The 18,116-nt window shown below is 41.5% G+C and overlaps 2 protein-coding genes across 6 annotated transcripts in view; one reads left to right on the top strand and one right to left on the bottom strand.

The window, feature by feature from the left end:
* Window positions 1-6,563, top strand: part of nup54 (nucleoporin 54) — a 34,300-nt gene extending 27,737 nt beyond the window's left edge. For all 4 annotated transcript variants that reach the window (XM_014123257.2, XM_014123250.2, XM_014123267.2 and 1 more), the window contains 3 exon segments: window positions 5,153-5,272; window positions 5,677-5,787; window positions 5,986-6,563. In XM_014123257.2, the coding sequence (XP_013978732.1) occupies window positions 5,153-5,272; window positions 5,677-5,787; window positions 5,986-6,093 (339 nt within the window). In that variant the 3' untranslated portion in view covers window positions 6,094-6,563.
* A 424-nt stretch (window positions 6,564-6,987) lies between these two features.
* Window positions 6,988-16,665, bottom strand: LOC106560689 (serine/threonine-protein phosphatase with EF-hands 2). 2 transcript variants are annotated; one of them, XM_014123823.2, is made up of 19 exons: window positions 16,063-16,665; window positions 15,724-15,778; window positions 15,585-15,602; window positions 15,409-15,417; window positions 14,875-15,002; window positions 14,665-14,719; window positions 14,236-14,411; window positions 13,892-14,006; window positions 13,731-13,777; window positions 13,435-13,601; window positions 12,194-12,230; window positions 11,351-11,500; window positions 10,647-10,997; window positions 10,123-10,308; window positions 9,766-9,908; window positions 9,281-9,387; window positions 8,654-8,817; window positions 8,459-8,546; window positions 6,988-7,566 (listed from the first exon to the last, which is right to left on the bottom strand). In XM_014123823.2, exons 2-19 carry the CDS (start codon window positions 15,773-15,775, stop codon window positions 7,364-7,366), a joined length of 2,196 nt encoding a protein of 731 aa, XP_013979298.1. In that variant the 5' UTR covers window positions 15,776-15,778; window positions 16,063-16,665; the 3' UTR covers window positions 6,988-7,363. The 2 variants fall into 2 exon arrangements, with proteins under 2 accessions (XP_013979298.1, XP_045543879.1); XM_045687923.1 differs by lacking the exon at window positions 11,351-11,500.
* Between the last annotated feature and the right edge of the window lie 1,451 nt (window positions 16,666-18,116).

The raw sequence follows: 18,116 nt of genomic DNA, 5'->3' as shown, positions 1-18,116 counted from the left end.
GGGTGTTTTCTATCCATATATAATAAGTATATGCATATTCTAGTTACTGGGTAGGATTAGTAACCAGATTAAATCGGGTACGTTTTTTTATCCAGCTGTGAAAATACTGCCCCCTAGCCCCAACAGGTTAACGGGATTGAGTTTGACAACAGCCAGTGGAAAATCAGAGCGCCAAATTCAAAACCGCTAAAATCTCATAATTCCATTTTCTCAAACAATCAACTATTTTACACCATTTTAAAGATACATTTCTCTTAAATCCAACCACATTGTCCGAATTCAAAAAGGCTTTACGGCGAAAGCATAAAATTTGATTGTTAGAGTACATTGACAAAAATAATCACACAGCCATTTTCCAAGCAACTAGATGCATCACAAAAACCCAAAACACAGCTAAATGATGCACTAACCTTTGACAATCTTCATCAGATGACACTCCTAGGACATTATGTTACACAATACATGTATGTTTTGTTCGATAAAGTTCATATTTATATCCAAAAACAGCATTTTACATTGGCACGTAATGTTGAGAAATGTTTTCCCTCCAAACCTACCGGTGAATCAGCACAATGAGCACACATATCACAGAAATACTCATCAATATGTTTGATCAATATAGAAGTGTTATGCACAGAATTATAGATACACTTCTCCTAAATGTAATCGCTTTGTCAGATTTCAAAAAAGGTTCACGGCGAAAGCACAATTTGCAATAATCTGAGTACAGCCCAGAAGACACCAATAACAAGCAAACAGAAACCCGCCATCTTGGAGTTAATAAAACTAAGAAATTAAATTATAAATATTCACATACCTTTGATTATCTTCATCAGAAGGCACTCCCAGGAACCCCAGCTCCACAATAAATGTTCGATAAAGTTCATATATATACAGTGGGGCAAAAAAGTATTTAGTCAGCCACCAATTGTGCAAGTTCTCCCGCTTAAAAAGATGAGAGGCCTGTAATTTTCATCATAGGTACACTTCAACTATGACAGACAAAATGAGAAAAAAAAATCCAGAAAATCACATTGCAGGATTTTTTATGAATTTATTTGCAAATTATGGTGGAAAATAAGTATTTGGTCAATAACAAAAGTTTATCTCAATACTTTGTTATATATCCTTTGTTGGCAATGACACAGGTCAAACGTTTTCTGTAAGTCTTCACAAGGTTTTCACATATTGTTGCTGGTATTTTGGCCCATTCCTCCATGCAGATCTCCTCTAGAGCAGTGATGTTTTGGGGCTGTCGCTGGGCAACACGGACTTTCAACTCCCTCCAAAGATTTTCTATGGGGTTGAGATCTGGAGACTGGCTAGGCCACTCCAGGACCTTGAAATGCTTCTTACAAAGCCACTCCTTCGTTGCCCGGGCGGTGTGTTTGGGATCATTGTCATGCTGAAAGACCCAGCCACGTTTCATCTTCAATGCCCTTGCTGATGGAAGGAGGTTTTCACTCAAAATCTCACGATACATGGCCCCATTCATTCTTTCCTTTACACGGATCAGTCATCCTGGTCCCTTTGCAGAAAAACAGCCCCAAAGCATGATGTTTCCACCCCCCATGCTTCACAGTAGGTATGGTGTTCTTTGGATGCAACTCAGCATTCTTTGTCCTCCAAACACGACGAGTTGAGTTTTTACCAAAAAGTTCTATTTTGGTTTCATCTGACCATATGACATTCTCCCAATCCTCTTCTGGATCATCCAAATGCTCTCTAGCAAACTTCAGACGGGCCTGGACATGTACTGGCTTAAGCATGGGGACACGTCTGGCACTGCAGGATTTGAGTCCCTGGCGGCGTAGTGTGTTACTGATGGTAGGCTTTGTTACTTTGGTCCCAGCTCTCTGCAGGTCATTCACTAGGTCCCCCCGTGTGGTTCTGGGATTTTTGCTCACTGTTCTTGTGATCATTTTGACCCCACGGGGTCAGATCTTGCGTGGAGCCCCAGATCGAGGGAGATTATCAGTGGTCTTGTATGTCTTCCATTTCCTAATAATTGCTCCCACAGTTGATTTCTTCAAACCAAGCTGCTTACCTATTGCAGATTCAGTCTTCCCAGCCTGGTGCAGGTCTACAATTTTGTTTCTGGTGTCCTTTGACAGCTCTTTGGTCTTGGCCATAGTGGAGTTTGGAGTGTGACTGTTTGAGGTTGTGGACAGGTGTCTTTTATACTGATAACAACTTCAAACAGGTGCCATTAATACAGGTAACGAGTGGAGGACAGAGGAGCCTCTTAAAGAAGAAGTTACAGGTCTGTGAGAGCCAGAAATCTTGCTTGTTTGTAGGTGACCAAATACTTATTTTCCACCATAATTTGCAAATAAATTCATAAAGAATCCTACAATGTGATTTTCTGGATGATTTTTTTTTCATTTTGTCTGTCATAGTTGACGTGTACCTATGATGAAAATTACAGGCCTCTCTCATCTTTTTAAGTGGGAGAACTTGCACAATTGGTGGCTGACTAAATACTTTTTTGCCCCACTGTATGTCCAAATAATCAATTTTGTTCGCGCGTTAGGTTCACTATCCAAATCCACAATGCGCATGCCTACTTAGTCCAGTCGAAAAGTCAATAAGTTATACTACAGTTTGTAGAAACATGTCAAACGATGTATAGAATCAATCTTTAGGTTGCTTTTATAATATATCTTGAATAAAATTCCAACCGGACCTATACGTTCTCTTTAGCAGTGAATATGAATCAGCTCGCTCCCAAGTCCTTGCGCGTGACTGAGCCCATGCCTTATAATGGGACACCAGTTTACCACAGCTGGTATTCCCTTCAAATTCACCAAAGAATCTTCAAACACCGTTCTAAAGACTGCTGACATCTAGTGGAAGCTTTAGGAAGTGCAAAATAAACCCTAAGTCACTGTTTGAGCTATTCTGTGATTTTGAGCCTGTAATCAAATCCACAAATGCTGATGCTCCAGATACTGCTCTAGATACAGTCAAGGCAATCACTTGAAAAAACTACAACCTCAGATTTTCAACTTCCTGCTTGACTTTTTCTCAGGTTTTTGCCTGCCATGTGAGTTCTGTTATACTCACACACCATTCAAACAGTTTTAGAAACTTCAGTGTTTTCTATCCAAATCTACTAATAATATGCATATTCTAGTTTCCTGTAGTAACCTGTTCAAATTGGGTACGTTTTTCATCCGGCCGTGAAAATACTGCCCCCTAGCCACAAGAGGTTAACCTCTATGGGCTAGGTGGGACGCTTGCGTCCCACCTACGTAACAGCCACTGGCAGCCTGTGGCGCGATTTTCAAAACCTTAAAAATCCTATTACTTCAATTTCTCAAACATATGACTATTTTACAGCTATTTAAAGACAAGACTCTCGTTAATCTAACCACACTGTCCGATTTCAAAAAGGCTTTACAACGAAAGCAAAACATTAGATTATGTCAGCAGAGTACCAAGCCAGAAATAATCAGACACCCATTTTTCAAGCCAGCATATAATGTCACCAAAACCCAGAAGACAGCTAAATGCAGCACTCACCTTTGATGATCTTCATCAGATGACAACCCTAGGACATTATGTTATACAATACATGCATGTTTTGTTCAATCAAGTTCATATTTATATCAAAAACCAGCTTTTTACATTAGCATGTGACGTTCAGAACTAGCATACCCCCGCAAACTTCCGGGAATTCGCTAACATTTTACTAAATTACTCACGATAAACGTTCACAAAAAGCATAACAATTATTTTAAGAATTATAGATGCAGACCTCCTCTATGCACTCGATATGTCCGATTTTAAAATAGCTTTTTGGTGAAAGCACATTTTGCAATATTCTAAGTACATAGCCCAGGCTTCACGGGCTCGCTATTTAGACACCCGGCAAGTTTAGCACTCACCATAATCATATTTACTATTATAAAAGTTTGATTACCTTTTGTTGTCTTCGTCAGAATGCACTCCCAGGACTGCTACTTCAATAACAAATGTTGGTTTGGTCCAAAATAATCCATCGTTATATCCGAATAGCGGCGGTTTGTTCGTGCGTTCCAGACACTATCCGAAATGGTAAAGAAGTGTCGCGCGCATGGCGCAATTCGTGACAATAAAATTCTAAATATTCCATTACCGTACTTCGAAGCATGTCAACCGCTGTTTAAAATCAATTTTTACGCCATTTTTCTCGTGAAAAGCGATAATATTCCGACAGGGAATCTCCTTTTCGGCAAACAGAGGAAAAAATCACAAAGGCGGGGGCGGTCGGGTCACGCGCATAAGCCCAGAGTCCCTTGATCGGCCACTTGAGAAAGGCGATAATGTGTTTCAGCCTGGGGCTGGAATGACGACATTCTGTTTTTTCCCGGGCTCTGAGCGCCTATGGACGACGTGGGAAGTGTCACGTTAGAGCAGAGATCCTTAGTAAAAGATAGAGATGGAAAAGAAGTTCAAGAAATGGTCAGACAGGCCACTTCCTGTAAAGGAATCGCTCAGGTTTTGACCTGCCATTTGAGTTCTGTTATACTCACAGACACCATTCAAACAGTTTTAGAAACTTTAGGGTGTTTTCTATCCATATGTAATACATATATGCATATTCTAGTTACTGGGTAGGAGTGGTAACCAGATTAAATCGGGTATGTTTTTTATCTAGCCGTGTCAATACTGCCCCCTAGCCCTAACAGGTTAATGGAATACCTACATAGGCGTACAGAGGCCCATTATCAGCAACCATCACTCCTGTGTTCCAATGGCACGTTGTGGTAGGTAATCCAAGTTTATCATTTTAAAAGGCTCATTGATCATTAGAAACTGTTTGCAATTATGTTAGCACAGCTGAAAACTGTTGTCCTGATTTTAAAGAAGCAATAAAACTGGCCTTCTTTAGACTAGTTGAGTATCTGGAGCATCAGCATTTGTGGGTTTGATTACAGGCTCAAAATCACAGAATAGCTCAAACTGTCTCTAACCAGAATAGGAGTGGGAGGCCCCGGTGCACAACTGAGCAGGAGGACAACTACATTAGTGTCTAGTTTGAGAAACAGACGCCTCACAAGTCCTCAACTGGCAGCTTCATTAAATTAAATAGTACCTGTAAAACACCAAGATTTTTTTTATTTTTTTTTCCGGGGACAGCCATAGTGTATAAACTGTGTGTGTTTAGGTGCTGATCAAGCAGGAGATTCAGAGGAAGAGTGGTTATGCCATCCAGGTTGATGAGGAGCACCTAAGAGTGCAGCTGGACACCATCCAGTGTGAACTCAACGCCCCCACGCAGTTCAAGGTAAGTTCACTGCAACATCTGGTTATTCCATACAAACGCTGGCACTCCGCCATGCCCTACGTAACTATACTAAAAGCTGACTTTTAACTGCAACTCTGGACACCCCACCTATTTACATTTTGGTCATTTAGGAGACGCTCTTCTAATCCAAAGCGATTTACAGGTGCAATTAGGGTTAAATGCCTTGCTCAAGGGCACATCGGCAGATTTTTCACCTAGTCTGCTCAGGAACTCAGCGACATTTCTGTTACTGGCCCAATGCTCTTAACTGCTATGCTACCTGTCGCCTCTCACTGATTCAGATTTTACGACCCTGCTCTTTTCTTATTGGATGTACAGTATTTCTCATGTAATTTGAAGACCATGTCTATAAAATGTACTTGAAATGGTTATTGCTCTATTAGGGGCGTCTGAACGAGCTGATGTCTCAGATCCGGATGCAGAACCACTTTGGGGCGGTGCGCGCAGAGGAACGATATAGTGTGGACGGAGACCTTCTCAGAGAGATCAGACAGGTGAGACTGTTAAAATTCTATTTCTATGGGCAGGACATACTGAATGTATATGTTTACGCAAATTATGGAAGTGTTTTGTCTGTCTGCTTACAGATGTGTGTGTGGTCTGCCGTTAGTCCGTCAGTAGTTCTAAGTGTCTTTGTGTGTGTGGTTGGTCAGTATTGCTTACTGAGTGTCTCTCCGTTCTCCTCTCCACAGCACCTGAAGCAGCAGCAGGAGGGTCTGAGTCAGCTGATCAGTGTGATCAAAGACGACGTGGAAGACATCAAACTGATAGAACATGGCCTCTTGGACAGACTCGGCTGACCTCAAAGGTCCTCCCAGGCCCCACATGGCCCTGAATCTCTCTCTCACTGCTGACAAACGTTAAAGGGACATGCCTCTTCTTAGCAAGGCATATATCTGTATTTTCTATGGTTTGTCTGTCTCCTACTCCGAGGTGCTTTCTCACACAGATTAATCCTTGTCCTGGACTAATGGCTCAATGGTGAATCTCAATCAAAAATGCTTTTTAGTCCAGGACTAGGCATCATTTTTGACTTGGAAACTGCCCCTAAAACCCCCAGATATCTAAACTGTCACACTGTCTGGTGGACAGCCAGTAAAATGTGACTGTTTGATGATTTGGTGTGATATTCGAGTGCGATATTCAACACATTGTAAATAAATACGCCTTTTATTACTGCTTTAGTAATATTTTATATGATGGAATAAGAATTATACACAAGCCCAACATGGTTTAATAAAATGTCATTGAGAAGCCTTTTTCAACATGACTCTCCTGTGTTTGGATCTCTTTCTTACCCAAGTGTAACCGGCGTAAGTGCTAGCTCAGCTTCCTCCCTCAATCTGCCTCTGACTGGGCTTGAACCAGGTTCCTCTGTCTCCCATGAATGCCCGCTTGACAACATACAAACCAGTTGTTACACTGAAAAGGATCTGATTCAATGGCAACATTTTAGTCTGGGTAAGTTTATCCGGTACAGTCTTAATCCGTTACATAGGCATTATTTCTAAAACGAATGCTTTGCAAATCCATATCATGTGTTCTTTCTGCGTCTCTCACTTAAACTGTACAGCCATTGGCTAGTCATTGTGTATCTATAGAATCAATATTCCCTTAGGTCATAATATTATGGTCACCTATTGAGAGAGGCCTGTATGAATAAGCAAGTATGCCCCAAAATCATTTCAATCTTGTCCTTTTTTCTGATGTTGCATCTTTTCTCATTGTCTCTCAATATGTCTTTTGGAGATGCTGGTAATGGGTCCATTGATTGGAATGAGTAGATTCCCAGTTTGTAGTATATTTTCTCTAGAAGTGGGTATCAGAGAAAAATAAATAAACTCAAACTCGAGAGGTTCATCCCCCTCCCTTTTCACTAGCATTCATGTAGTCCCTCCCCACAGCATGGTGGAGCACCATGAGGCTGGCAAGCAAGACTACTGTTCATGTGGCAGCAGGTCGCTGGAAGCCCTCGTCCGATCATGCTGTTGACCCTCTCCAGGGCTAGGCCATTGATTTGAATGAGTAGATTCCAGTTTGTAGTAATATATTTACTGTTGAAGATGTGTGTCAGTGGGGGTCACGTTCATTCTGCAGTAGGTCTCCTCCCACTAGCCGGAAGGCCTCCATGAACTCGTTGATGTCAATGCTGCCGTCTTTGTTGAAGTCGATGGAGACGGCCAGGTCGCTGATGGCCTCGTCACTGATCTCTGTCTGCAGATGGGAACTAAGCAGCTTCCACGTCTGACGGAACTCTTCAAACGATATCAGACCTGGGAGACAATGAAATAGAATAGTGCTTTGTATTTTAGATCATGGGCTCTATTCAATCTGCATCATGGAATATCAGCATTAAAGCGTGATTGACATTTAAATGCAATGTTATGCGGTGTAAACCGTGAATGCAATATGTCGACTCAATCGGGAATGACCTTTACATTGCTATTGTGGAATCTGGTTGCTTCAGCTTTACATAATTGAATAGAAATGTGTCTCTCCCCCCCATGACCACACATTATTTAATCTGTAGCGCACCAGAATAATTTTAGGGGTCTTTGAGTGAAAGACGGTGGCAATCTGCTGTTTTAAAACCTGGCTTCATATGGTATTTCATATGGTTATTTCACATGTAAGATACATAGCCCACAGATCAGACAAGGAAAAATAAAGTACATCAGGTCTATGTGTTCTGATGTGTGCCTGTGTAACAGTTCGATTCGTAACCTCACTCCCCAGCTTGAAATGTCTCTAGTTGCCCTATCGATTCACTAGCTTTTCTATAGTGTAATTGGTCAAGGGATGCGATCACGTGTTAACGCAAGACAGAGGATCTGAGATCGAGTACCACCAGTGTGGTCTTTTAGGAAAGAAAAGATAGCCTACTGTAGGTTGTCATTGTAATTAAGAATTTCTTAACTGACTTGCCTAGTTAAATACTGTTAAGCAAGCACAACGTCTGTTACACGTGTGTCTGTTGTTCCTGTAGGTGTCCTATGCTGGTGACACGTTCAATTAATCTCTTTGTTTTCAATGGAACATCATATTCAGCTTGTTACTAATAAGCTCTCTGTATGTTATGACAGAGGGGCCTGAGAGGCTTGAGAAAGGTCATGTTTGTAAAACACAACAGGGCAGGTATCTGGGCCAAGCTGATTATTTACCCACCTGAGTTGTCTGTGTCTATGATCCTGAAGATGGTCTCCAGGTTGGAGTGGTGCTTATACATGGTCTCAAGCAGACTGGCATTCGAGAGCTGGTAGGTAAAAGGCAGTGACCAGGAATATTGTTAGGTGCTTGTTTGCTTTTTTTGTGTGTGTGTGTGCGTATGTATGTTTATGTTTGTGTGTTAGTAAACCTCACCTCTGTGTTGGGCTCGGTGATGGCCAGTTCTCTGAACCAGAGATGATAGTCCAGCATGCCATCCAGAGTGTCTCCCACTAGCTGAGACCGCAGCACCCTCCAGGGTAGACCCAGCCTCAACACAGCCTCCATGGCACAGGCCCAGTGGCCCAGAGAGATCAGCCCTGAGAGACCACACCACACAGCCATTACAGAGACCATGCAGCAGTCACACAGGCAGCCTCAAACTACTACGCTAACCCTTCAGGGTAAACCCAGTCTCAACACAGCCACAGAGAGATCAGCCCTGGGAGAGAGACCAGACCATGCAGTGATCACACAGATAAACATTAAACACTGACAGACTTTTTACTGTATAGAGAACTTTTATCTATATCCTATACTGGGCCATAAAGACACTTAATCATCACAGAGAGAGACGTAATAAAACATGATTTGATGTTGACACCATTTAGTGTACATTTGGAACCTTTATGATAGGATTTTAAGACTGCTAAATATACTGTAGTCACTAGATGGTGATGAATAGTAGTCAACATTATATAATGTATTCACTAATGTACTAAGGGGAACAGAGGTTCCTGGTAGTTGTGATATGAGTGAAACGGTGAGTGTGTGGTTCAGTACCTGTATTTTCCGGGTCGTATTCTTGAAAAGAACTGATAAGGTCTGACTTATGTGCAAACAGCTTTTCCCTCAAAGCCCTGAGAGCTGAACGCTCAGTCCGCCCAACACTGAAAACACAAGGCATCAACCACATCACACACAGTGGATAATCTGTCTGAGGTATGCAAGGAATTCACTGCAGGGTTTTTAGTGAAGCACAGTATGTGTGAGATGTCAGACATATCATACACATCTGAGGTAATCTTCTTTTAGTCTGATATTCAATTGTTCAGAGTGCCATTTCATGACCACACAGATGACACATTGATGACACAATGGTTGCGTTTACACAGGCAGTCCAACTCTGATCTTTTTCCCCAATTTTTGGCAAAAGAGCAGATCTGATTGGTCAAAATACTGATTAGTGGGGAAAAATATCAGAATTGGGCTGCCTGTGTCCCAGAGTCATTTAAGCATCTATCTATGGCTCGTGTGACCTGTGCTACCTTTGTCTCAGTGTGAGCGCCCTGGTAGCCCTGTTGGCCTGGTACTGGATGAAGTGAGGCACCAGGTCAGGACCCATCCTGATGTACGCTCCTCTGTTGCTTCCCACCTCATAGTAGTTAGATGCAGAAAATATGGTTAGGACCTAGAGAAAGAGAAAGAACAAGCATTATTGAAAGGTTCTATTTTGCTTTAGATCTCAAAGCTATTTTGCCTACTCTTAGAGGATTTTATCAAACACTCACACCGTTTGTATTCCTTTTTTATTTCAAATAGATGGCTGCAATAAAAACATTTTGCTACAGTTTATTGCATATTTCATTCTCTTTTGATTGTGCCATGTCTGTGGCCTTCCTCACCCTGCGGTTGTGGCAGAACTCGTAGCCCTCTTGCTTGCACTCATGTGAGCGTATGAGCAGCGTGAGGTTGTGACGTCGCAGGACCTCTTCTGTCACGTCAGGACCCCAGTAACATCCTCCACCTCGCACATCGTTGGGGACACAGCCATCCTGGGGCATGGGGTCACTCCATAGCATGTCTACAATCTGCAGCCCAGACAGACAACACCAGGGTGTAGTTACTAGTTAACACCACCACTAGGGAGATGGCCTTTCACTGGTTCTGTAGACTAACAATGTCTACCCAAATCAGTCTATCTCTTGCTTTCAATCATCTTTGCTATTCTTCAAAATAAAGGTAGAACTCATATCAATTCCACCCCATAATATAAACAAACGTCAGCCTTTAACTCCATCAGCTCCTGCTATCCTAATCCTTTCACCCCAATATGGATAATCCTCCTAAAACATCACCAACTGTTATTTTGTCTTTAATCCTACTCTAACAAATATATGTGATGTAAATAGTGTATGATCTCAGTTACCTGTTTCCACTCGTCCCCGTATGACTCCAGCAGCTCTCCAGAGTCTGGGTCAGAGTCAGAGTTAGCCAGTGAGTTACGGAGGTCTCCGTAGGACTGGCTAAGTCCGGCCTGCCTGCGTCTCTCCTTCAGCTCCTCTTCTACAGAGCAGGTCACCCTGTTGTTCAGGCCCTGCAGGGAGCGACGCTGGACCTCATGCCTGCTCCCCGTGCTGCTGCTGTGGGTCAGGGAGTGGACCCGGCGCCTGCTGCTGTCCACAGGCTTGGAGGTTGGGTCATCGTCTTCTAGATCGGAGTCAATCATACCTGACCTGTTTTGCCTCGTCCTCTTGGGAGGCCGGAGAGCTGAAACATACTACAGATACAAGTATTGTCATGATCCATTCTACAGTGAGCAATGCTGTACTTAGCACAGACATTATTAAACAATGAGAAAAGTGATCTGGGCATGCAATCAACTTAAGCTTCTCAACCAAGGAGGTCCACTATATATTTAGGTTTGCGATATTTAGGGACCCACTACTTTGGGGTGTTCATTACACCTGTCTATACTAAGGCTAGAATAGACTAAGATGAATCATCAATTAGTGTCTAATTGATGCTCAGCTACATTTAAGTAATGTGGGTGAACTAAAGGGAAGGGTTCTGTGAGGTTATACTTTGTTACAGGTGAACTATTCCATTAAGTGAGGTGTTAGTGAGGTTTACTTTATGTCTGTCCACTCTGGATATGAGATGAAGGTCTGTGGTGTCTGAGATACCGCCGTGCAGAACCAACACCTTGTGGTCAATTACTGTCGCCAGGGGCAACCAGCTAAAGATCTTCTGGAGAAGCTTTAGAATCTTCTTGCCATGAAGCTAAGCACAAGTCAAGCGACAACAATGTCGATCAGAATATTACTTATTATGCATACGTTAGTATAAGATTCAACATGTCAGCGTCATTGATTATGTTGAAAACTATAAGGCCTGTGCAGTAACCTGTGTAGTGCTATTTTTTCCTTTTGGGATCCACACTATTAACACATCAAATACAGTAGGTCTTTAATCAAGAACTAAGTGGATGTGGATGGTGTTATCTACCAACAGTTTATCCACTAGCTACTGTAAGCATTTAACCTAAAACAAACAGGTATTCCTGACTAACTGGGTCAGTGTGCTGGCTATTTAAGACTGACTGACTGACCCATGTACACAAACACATAAAGATAGAGAGGAAGAGGAAGAGAAAGAGAGTCACAAAGAGTCACACAGTTGACGGAGAGAAAGATCCTGTAATCTCCTTAGTCAAGAGGGAGAGTGACCCACATTGCACACTGAAATAGATAGGCTTGATATAAGTGGACTCTGATCACTGGTTAACATAATACTCAGGAAGATTAGATGATTCTGATTAGCAGAATAAATTACCTATGATGTGGTTTATCCATATCAAATAAATAGGACTGCTCTGGGAAAATCATAGTTTTTTTTAAACACTTGGTTAGGGGCAGAGGCAAAGCACTTTGAACAATTATCCAATGTTATAGAATGACACAAGGTGAGACCTACCCTGTATTTTCCAAGCACCTCTTTGGTGAAGCCATATCTGGGGGAAAAGAAAAGTGTGTTGAATTATGTTTCTACTGGGGAATACCAGAGAAGAAAGGATTATTTGTATTTGTATTTATTATGGATCCCCGTTAGCTGCTGCTAAGGCAGAAACTACTCTTCCTGGGGTCCAGCAACATAAGACAGTACATACAGTTTAAAATACTACATGACATTACTTTTCATAACACCTTACCCAGCACATTCAGGCCACCACTCCATCACCACATATTTACAATACAACATCCAGGTGCACGAGTGTAGAGTGCGTGTCTTATCATGTGTCTGTGCCTATGTGTATCTCTTCACAGTCCCGCTGTTCCATAAGGTGTATTTTATCTGTTTTTAAATACAATTCTACTGCTTGCATTAGTTACCTGATGTGGAATAGAGTTCCATGTAGCCATGGCTCTATGTGCACCTCCCATATTCTGTTCTTGACTCTGGGATTGTGAAGAGACCTTTGGTGGCATGTCTTGTGGGGTATGCATGGGTGTCCGAGCTGTGTGCTAGTAGTTTTAACAGACACCTCGGTGCATTCAGCATGTCAACACTTCTTACAAAAATAAGTAGAGCTGTTCTGCCCTGTTTGCCAATCGGTTATGTAGCCAGACTTATTTGCCGTTCCTTTTTCCTCAGTTACTAATAAGCATGACATTTTTCAATTTCTCAACAATCCACAGGGATTTAACAGTTTTTACTGTCATTTTCTTAATGGGTGCATGCTTATTAGTAACTGAGATAAGCAACTTCATAAATGTGTCAATTGCAGCATCTGGCTGCTCTTCAGACCAACAGACCAACAAATATTATTTACATCAACAACATAGGAATCACTACAAAACATATTGTATGACCTCTTATACACTATATTAGGCCCAGCCTTCGGAACTTTGGTTTTCCTAGATATGGCTACTGTAGTGTGATCACTTGTTCTGAATGTAAACGGCAACACCTCCACCTTTGGCATTTCTGTATTTTCTGTAGATGTTATAACCATGTATTGCTACCACTGTATCATCAAAGTATTATCTAAGTAAACTTCAGAATTGTCAGAATAGGAATGTCATCTACATATGTTATTTTTAGCACTGCTTGACTGTTTTCAAAACTTTACTGGGAAGCTTAGCAGAAGTAGACATGTTCATGTTATGTATGTTAGTGCAGGGATTATACTGTACATACAGTATGTCTGATAGTACCTCAGGTTAACGATATGATCCTCGTGGTTGCCTCTGTTCAGATGGACATCATTAGGATAGACCAGGAGAAAGGAAAACAGGATGAGGAGGATCTCCAGGGAATCTTTTCCTCGATCCACAAAGTCTCCATTGAAGACATAAGGCTTCTCAGACGATGGTAAACCATTCTGATCAGGATAGGCAAGCACATGTCAAATACTTCTTCAAGAAAGCTTCAATTAGTTTGCATTGATTATGAATGAGAACCATGTCATGTGAATTGTGATGTGGTGCATTGACAAAAAAGTGGCATCCACCTTGTAGAAGACCAACAAAAGATCCTCAAGATGCCCATGTAAGTCTCCTGTTGGGAGGGAGAGGGTTTACCAGTGAGTGACAAGTTGGTAAAACATAAGAAGCAATAAAGCTATACAACCAGTGAATTGTTTAAAAGCCTGATGTGTGGTTATGTTTCTACCACAGATGGTGATCTCCTTGCTGTGGCAGGTGGAGATCTGACTGATGTTGGGGAGGATCCTCAGCAGCCTCCAGGTCTCCCCAAGGAGCTGAAGGACATAGCGAGAATGGAGCTGCTACTGGGAAAAACAGACAGAGAAGAACAGAACGCTTGAGGGAAAACGAGAAGTGAGAGGAAAGTCGTTAGTAGAAAGTCAACAACAGAGGGCAGTCAGCAGAGAAAACTAGCATAATGGCAAGCCTCTGCCCAACAGTTGGTGGTAGAATGGATGTTTGGCACATGGAGGCCGCTTATGGCCCTGCCTACCCTTGCTTGCTGGATCACTTGTGAGTAGGAATACCTACTTGTTTGTTCTTGAAGGCCTCCACCAGCTCAGCTGCATTGGAACATGTTATGGGGAAAGAGAGGTGGGGACCAGAGTACAGCTCTGGTACCTCAATGCTCTTGTAGCAGAAGTACCTCTCCCAATCTACATTACGGCAGATGTTGTTCTCACGGAAGATGTGTGAGATCAGGTTCCCTAAGATGGAGATAGGACACAGGTTTTTCAGAGGACGTACTGTACGGTAATTAGTCAAATGAGCTAATGGGAGGAAAGCTGGGCTGCATCCCCAATGGCAATCTAGCATTCACTATGTTGTGCACTACTTTTGACCAGAGCCCATAGGTAGTGCACTATATGGAGAATAGGGTGCCATTTGGGACACATCCCTAATCTCGTACACCTGACTTCTTCACCTATAGCATGGGGATGAGGTGAGAGGATAGCTTACGCTCACTGCTGGCTGGAGTGAAGTGATCCATGAGGTAGCCAAAGAAGTTGTAGAGCTGAGATAAAGAAGTCGAAGAAATAGAAGAACAAGAAGAAGAAGAAGAAAATACATAATTGATTCAATTCTATTTGAAAAAAAACCTAAAAGAATCACATGGTGTCATATGAATGTGTAGTTTTCGAGCAATGCTAGGTATGTCTGTTGTCCCACCTTAATCTGATCCTGCTCTCCTGCGTACTCGATGGACTGGAAGATGTTCCAGGTGCACCTGCGTCTCATCTCCAGCCGTGCCACGTACTGACGGTACCAACGTTGGATCAGGAGAGCTGCCCTCATTGCTGGGGGAAAGAGTAGCGTCGGGAGAGAGCATATTACAACACATAGGCACTTACAGTATGTGATCCCTGTGGGACTTGAACTCACAACCCTCTCATTGCTATCGCGATCCCATTACCAAAAGAACACACAGGTTTACCGTGCAAATGTAGCTAGTTATCATTATGGGACCTACTGTATCTTTAGTTGTTTCACTTCAGTTAAAAAAAGCAGTATTACAACTATTTGTAGCTTGTCTGAGTGTCTGATACCCGTCTGAAGAGTTCTACAGCTATTCTTAGCTTGTCTGATGATAATGTTAACGGTAACTACTGGAACACTCAGTCATAGATTACAAATTCAGATCCTCCAATACCCCATAATGATCTGTAGTGATTTAGTCCTCGAGCTGAAGACTGACTGACTCACCTGTGGCAGCTTCACATCACGTTGTAGGAAACAAAGACACATAAACCAAAGAAGTACAAGTGTTAATCTTAGTTAATCAAGTGTTATCTTGCACAGTATGTGATGATGATAATAACATTGATGTTCATTTTGAAAACGAAGTTCAATTAACCAAATGTTGAATTGTAAGACTTTACCTGGGACTAAGAGGCTGGCTGTAAGTAACAGAAAAACAAGACAGATAAGATTAGTTAATTTCTCTCTAGGCTAATCCAAACTGGTTAATAACGGTTTAATTGTTTATAGAGGTGATAATACATTAGAAAAATAATTTACTTTCTCTGTCGCGTTTCTTCAGCTGGTCTGATTTTGCAAAGCCACATCCCATGACCTTGTGTGAGGTACAATTGTAGTTATATAAAAAAATAATATGCATTTTTTCATTGAAGACATTTACAAGCATTATTTCCATGATTCAAATGTGCATTTAATTAACTGTTCTGTGATTGATTAATATTTGGACATATAAAATGGGCCTGGAAAGATTAGCTTGAAATTATAGTCAACCAACAAAGCCTATAATGATCATATTTTACAACAATCTTCTCTATTTCAAGCAGTCAAATCCCCTCATCACACTAGAAAACTGCACCACAATTGCAAGACCCATCTTACCTGGCCAGGTTGCCTCTCCACGATGAGGTCTCTCCCTCAGTATTTTAACACATCAGCAGCAAAGACCTTATTTTTCTAACTCTTTACTGTCCTGTCAGCCTCCAGAACACGTTGAGGGAAGAGAAAGGGATTTTTGGAGGATTTTTCAGACATATTTATTCAAACAGGAGACAACTTGTTCCAGTTGTATTTGTGATGATGGGTGGTACCTCTAGGTTGGTATACACAGGGCCTCAGTCATGCTCCAGGTGTAGTATAGCTCTCTCTAGTCCAGTCGCTGGCTATAGGCTGGTAGTGAATATGGCCAAGTGTCTTCTCAGCCAAGCCCCGTGACCACTTAATCAAAACAACAAGCCACAAATGGATTAGGATTAAGCCTCACAGTCACTATGGCTGGCCTCTATACTGAATATATGGATGAAGGATCTGATAAAGGGCAACACATGGCAGAAAGAAATATACACTGCCGTCAGAAAGTATTGATACCCCTTGACTTATTCCACATTTTGTTGCGTTACACCCATCCACACACAATATCCCATAACGACAAAGTAAAAACATGTTTTTAGAAATGTTTGCACATTTATTGAAAATGAAATACATAAATATCTCATTTACATACGTATTCACACCCCTGAGTCAATGCATCTTAGAATCACCTTTGGCAGCGATTACAGCTATGAGTCTTCTGGGTAAGTCTCTAAGAGCTTTGCACACATGGATTGTACAACAATTGCTAATTATTATTTTTTATTCTTCAAGCTCTGTCAAATTGGTTGTTAATCATTGCTAGACAGCCACTTTAAAGTCTTGCCATAGATTTTCAACCCAATTTAAGTCAAAACTGTAACTAGGCCACTCGGGAACATTCAATGTGTTCTTGGTAAGCAACTCCAGTGTATATTTGGCCTTGTGTTTTAGGTTATTGTCCTGCTGAAAGGTAAATTTGTCTTCCAGTGTTTGTTGGAAAGCCGACTGAACAAGGTTTTCCTCTAGGATTTTACCTGTGCTTAGCCCTAATTCCGTTTCTTTTTATCCTAACAAACTCCCTAGTCCTTGCCGATGACAAGCATACACATAACATAATGCAGCTACCATCATGCTTGAAAATATGAAGAGTGGTACTCAGTGATGTGTTGTTGTGTTGGATTTTTTTGTTGTTGGGTGAGGGGGGGTATTTTATTATGACCTCGATTAGCTTTTACAAAAGCAGCAGCTACTCTTCCTGGGGTCCACACAACACATGATACATTACATACTGTAATACAGAACCTGCTGAAGGATAGGAAACTTAAAAAAAAATGTTTTGCTTAAAATGACATACCCAAATCTAACTGCATCTAGCTCAGGCATTGAAGCAAGGATATGCATATTCTTGATACCATTTGAAAGGAAACACTTTGAAGTTTGTGGAAATGTGAAATAAAAGTAGGAGAATATAACACATTAGATCTGGTAAAAGAAAATACAAAGAAAAAAACAATCTTTTTTGTATTTTTGTTGTACCATTATCTTTGAAATGCAAGAGAAAGGCCATAATGTATCATTCCAGCCCAGGCGCAATTTAGATTTTGGCCACTAGATGGCAGCAACGTTTTAGACTGATCCAATGAACCATTGCATTTCTGTTCAAAATGTTGTGTCAAGACTGCCCAAATGTGCCTAATTGGTTTATTAATAACTGTTCAAGTTCATAACTGTGCACTCTCCTCAAACAATAGCATGGCATTCTTTAAAAGTAATAGCTACTGTAAATTGGACAGTGCAGTTAGATTAACAAGAATTTAAGCTTTCTGCCAATATCAGATATGCCTATGTCCTGGGAATTTTCTTGTCACTTACAACCTCATGCTAATAGCATTAGCCTACATTAGCTCAACTGTCCCGTGGGGGACCCACCGATCCTGAAGAAGTTCCAATACGTAATATGGTACAATTGTCATAATTTTGTTTTAGTCCAGAGAGGCTCGAAAAGTGATCAAGGTCTTCAGTGAAACTGTGCAGGGATCCAGATTGTGGACTTAAGAGAACTTGAGTCATCGGCTTACTTTTTG

This window comes from Salmo salar, chromosome ssa01 (assembly GCF_905237065.1).
Source record: "Salmo salar chromosome ssa01, Ssal_v3.1, whole genome shotgun sequence".
Taxonomy (NCBI): domain Eukaryota; kingdom Metazoa; phylum Chordata; class Actinopteri; order Salmoniformes; family Salmonidae; genus Salmo; species Salmo salar.
Note: the sequence above shows the minus strand (reverse complement) of the source record. Positions and strands in the feature narration are given on the sequence as shown.

Bases quoted from the DNA above. Each gene is read 5' to 3' on its own strand.
- LOC106560689 (XM_014123823.2), bottom strand. From the start codon at position 15,775: ATGGGATGTGGCTTTGCAAAATCAGACCAGCTGAAGAAACGCGACAGA. The intron at 13,778-13,891 runs GTAGAAACATAA...CCCTCCCAACAG, and splicing joins CAAGGAGATCACCATCTGTG to GAGACTTACATGGGCATCTT. The intron at 13,602-13,730 runs GTGGATGCCACT...TATCCTGATCAG, and splicing joins TTTTGTTGGTCTTCTACAAG to AATGGTTTACCATCGTCTGA.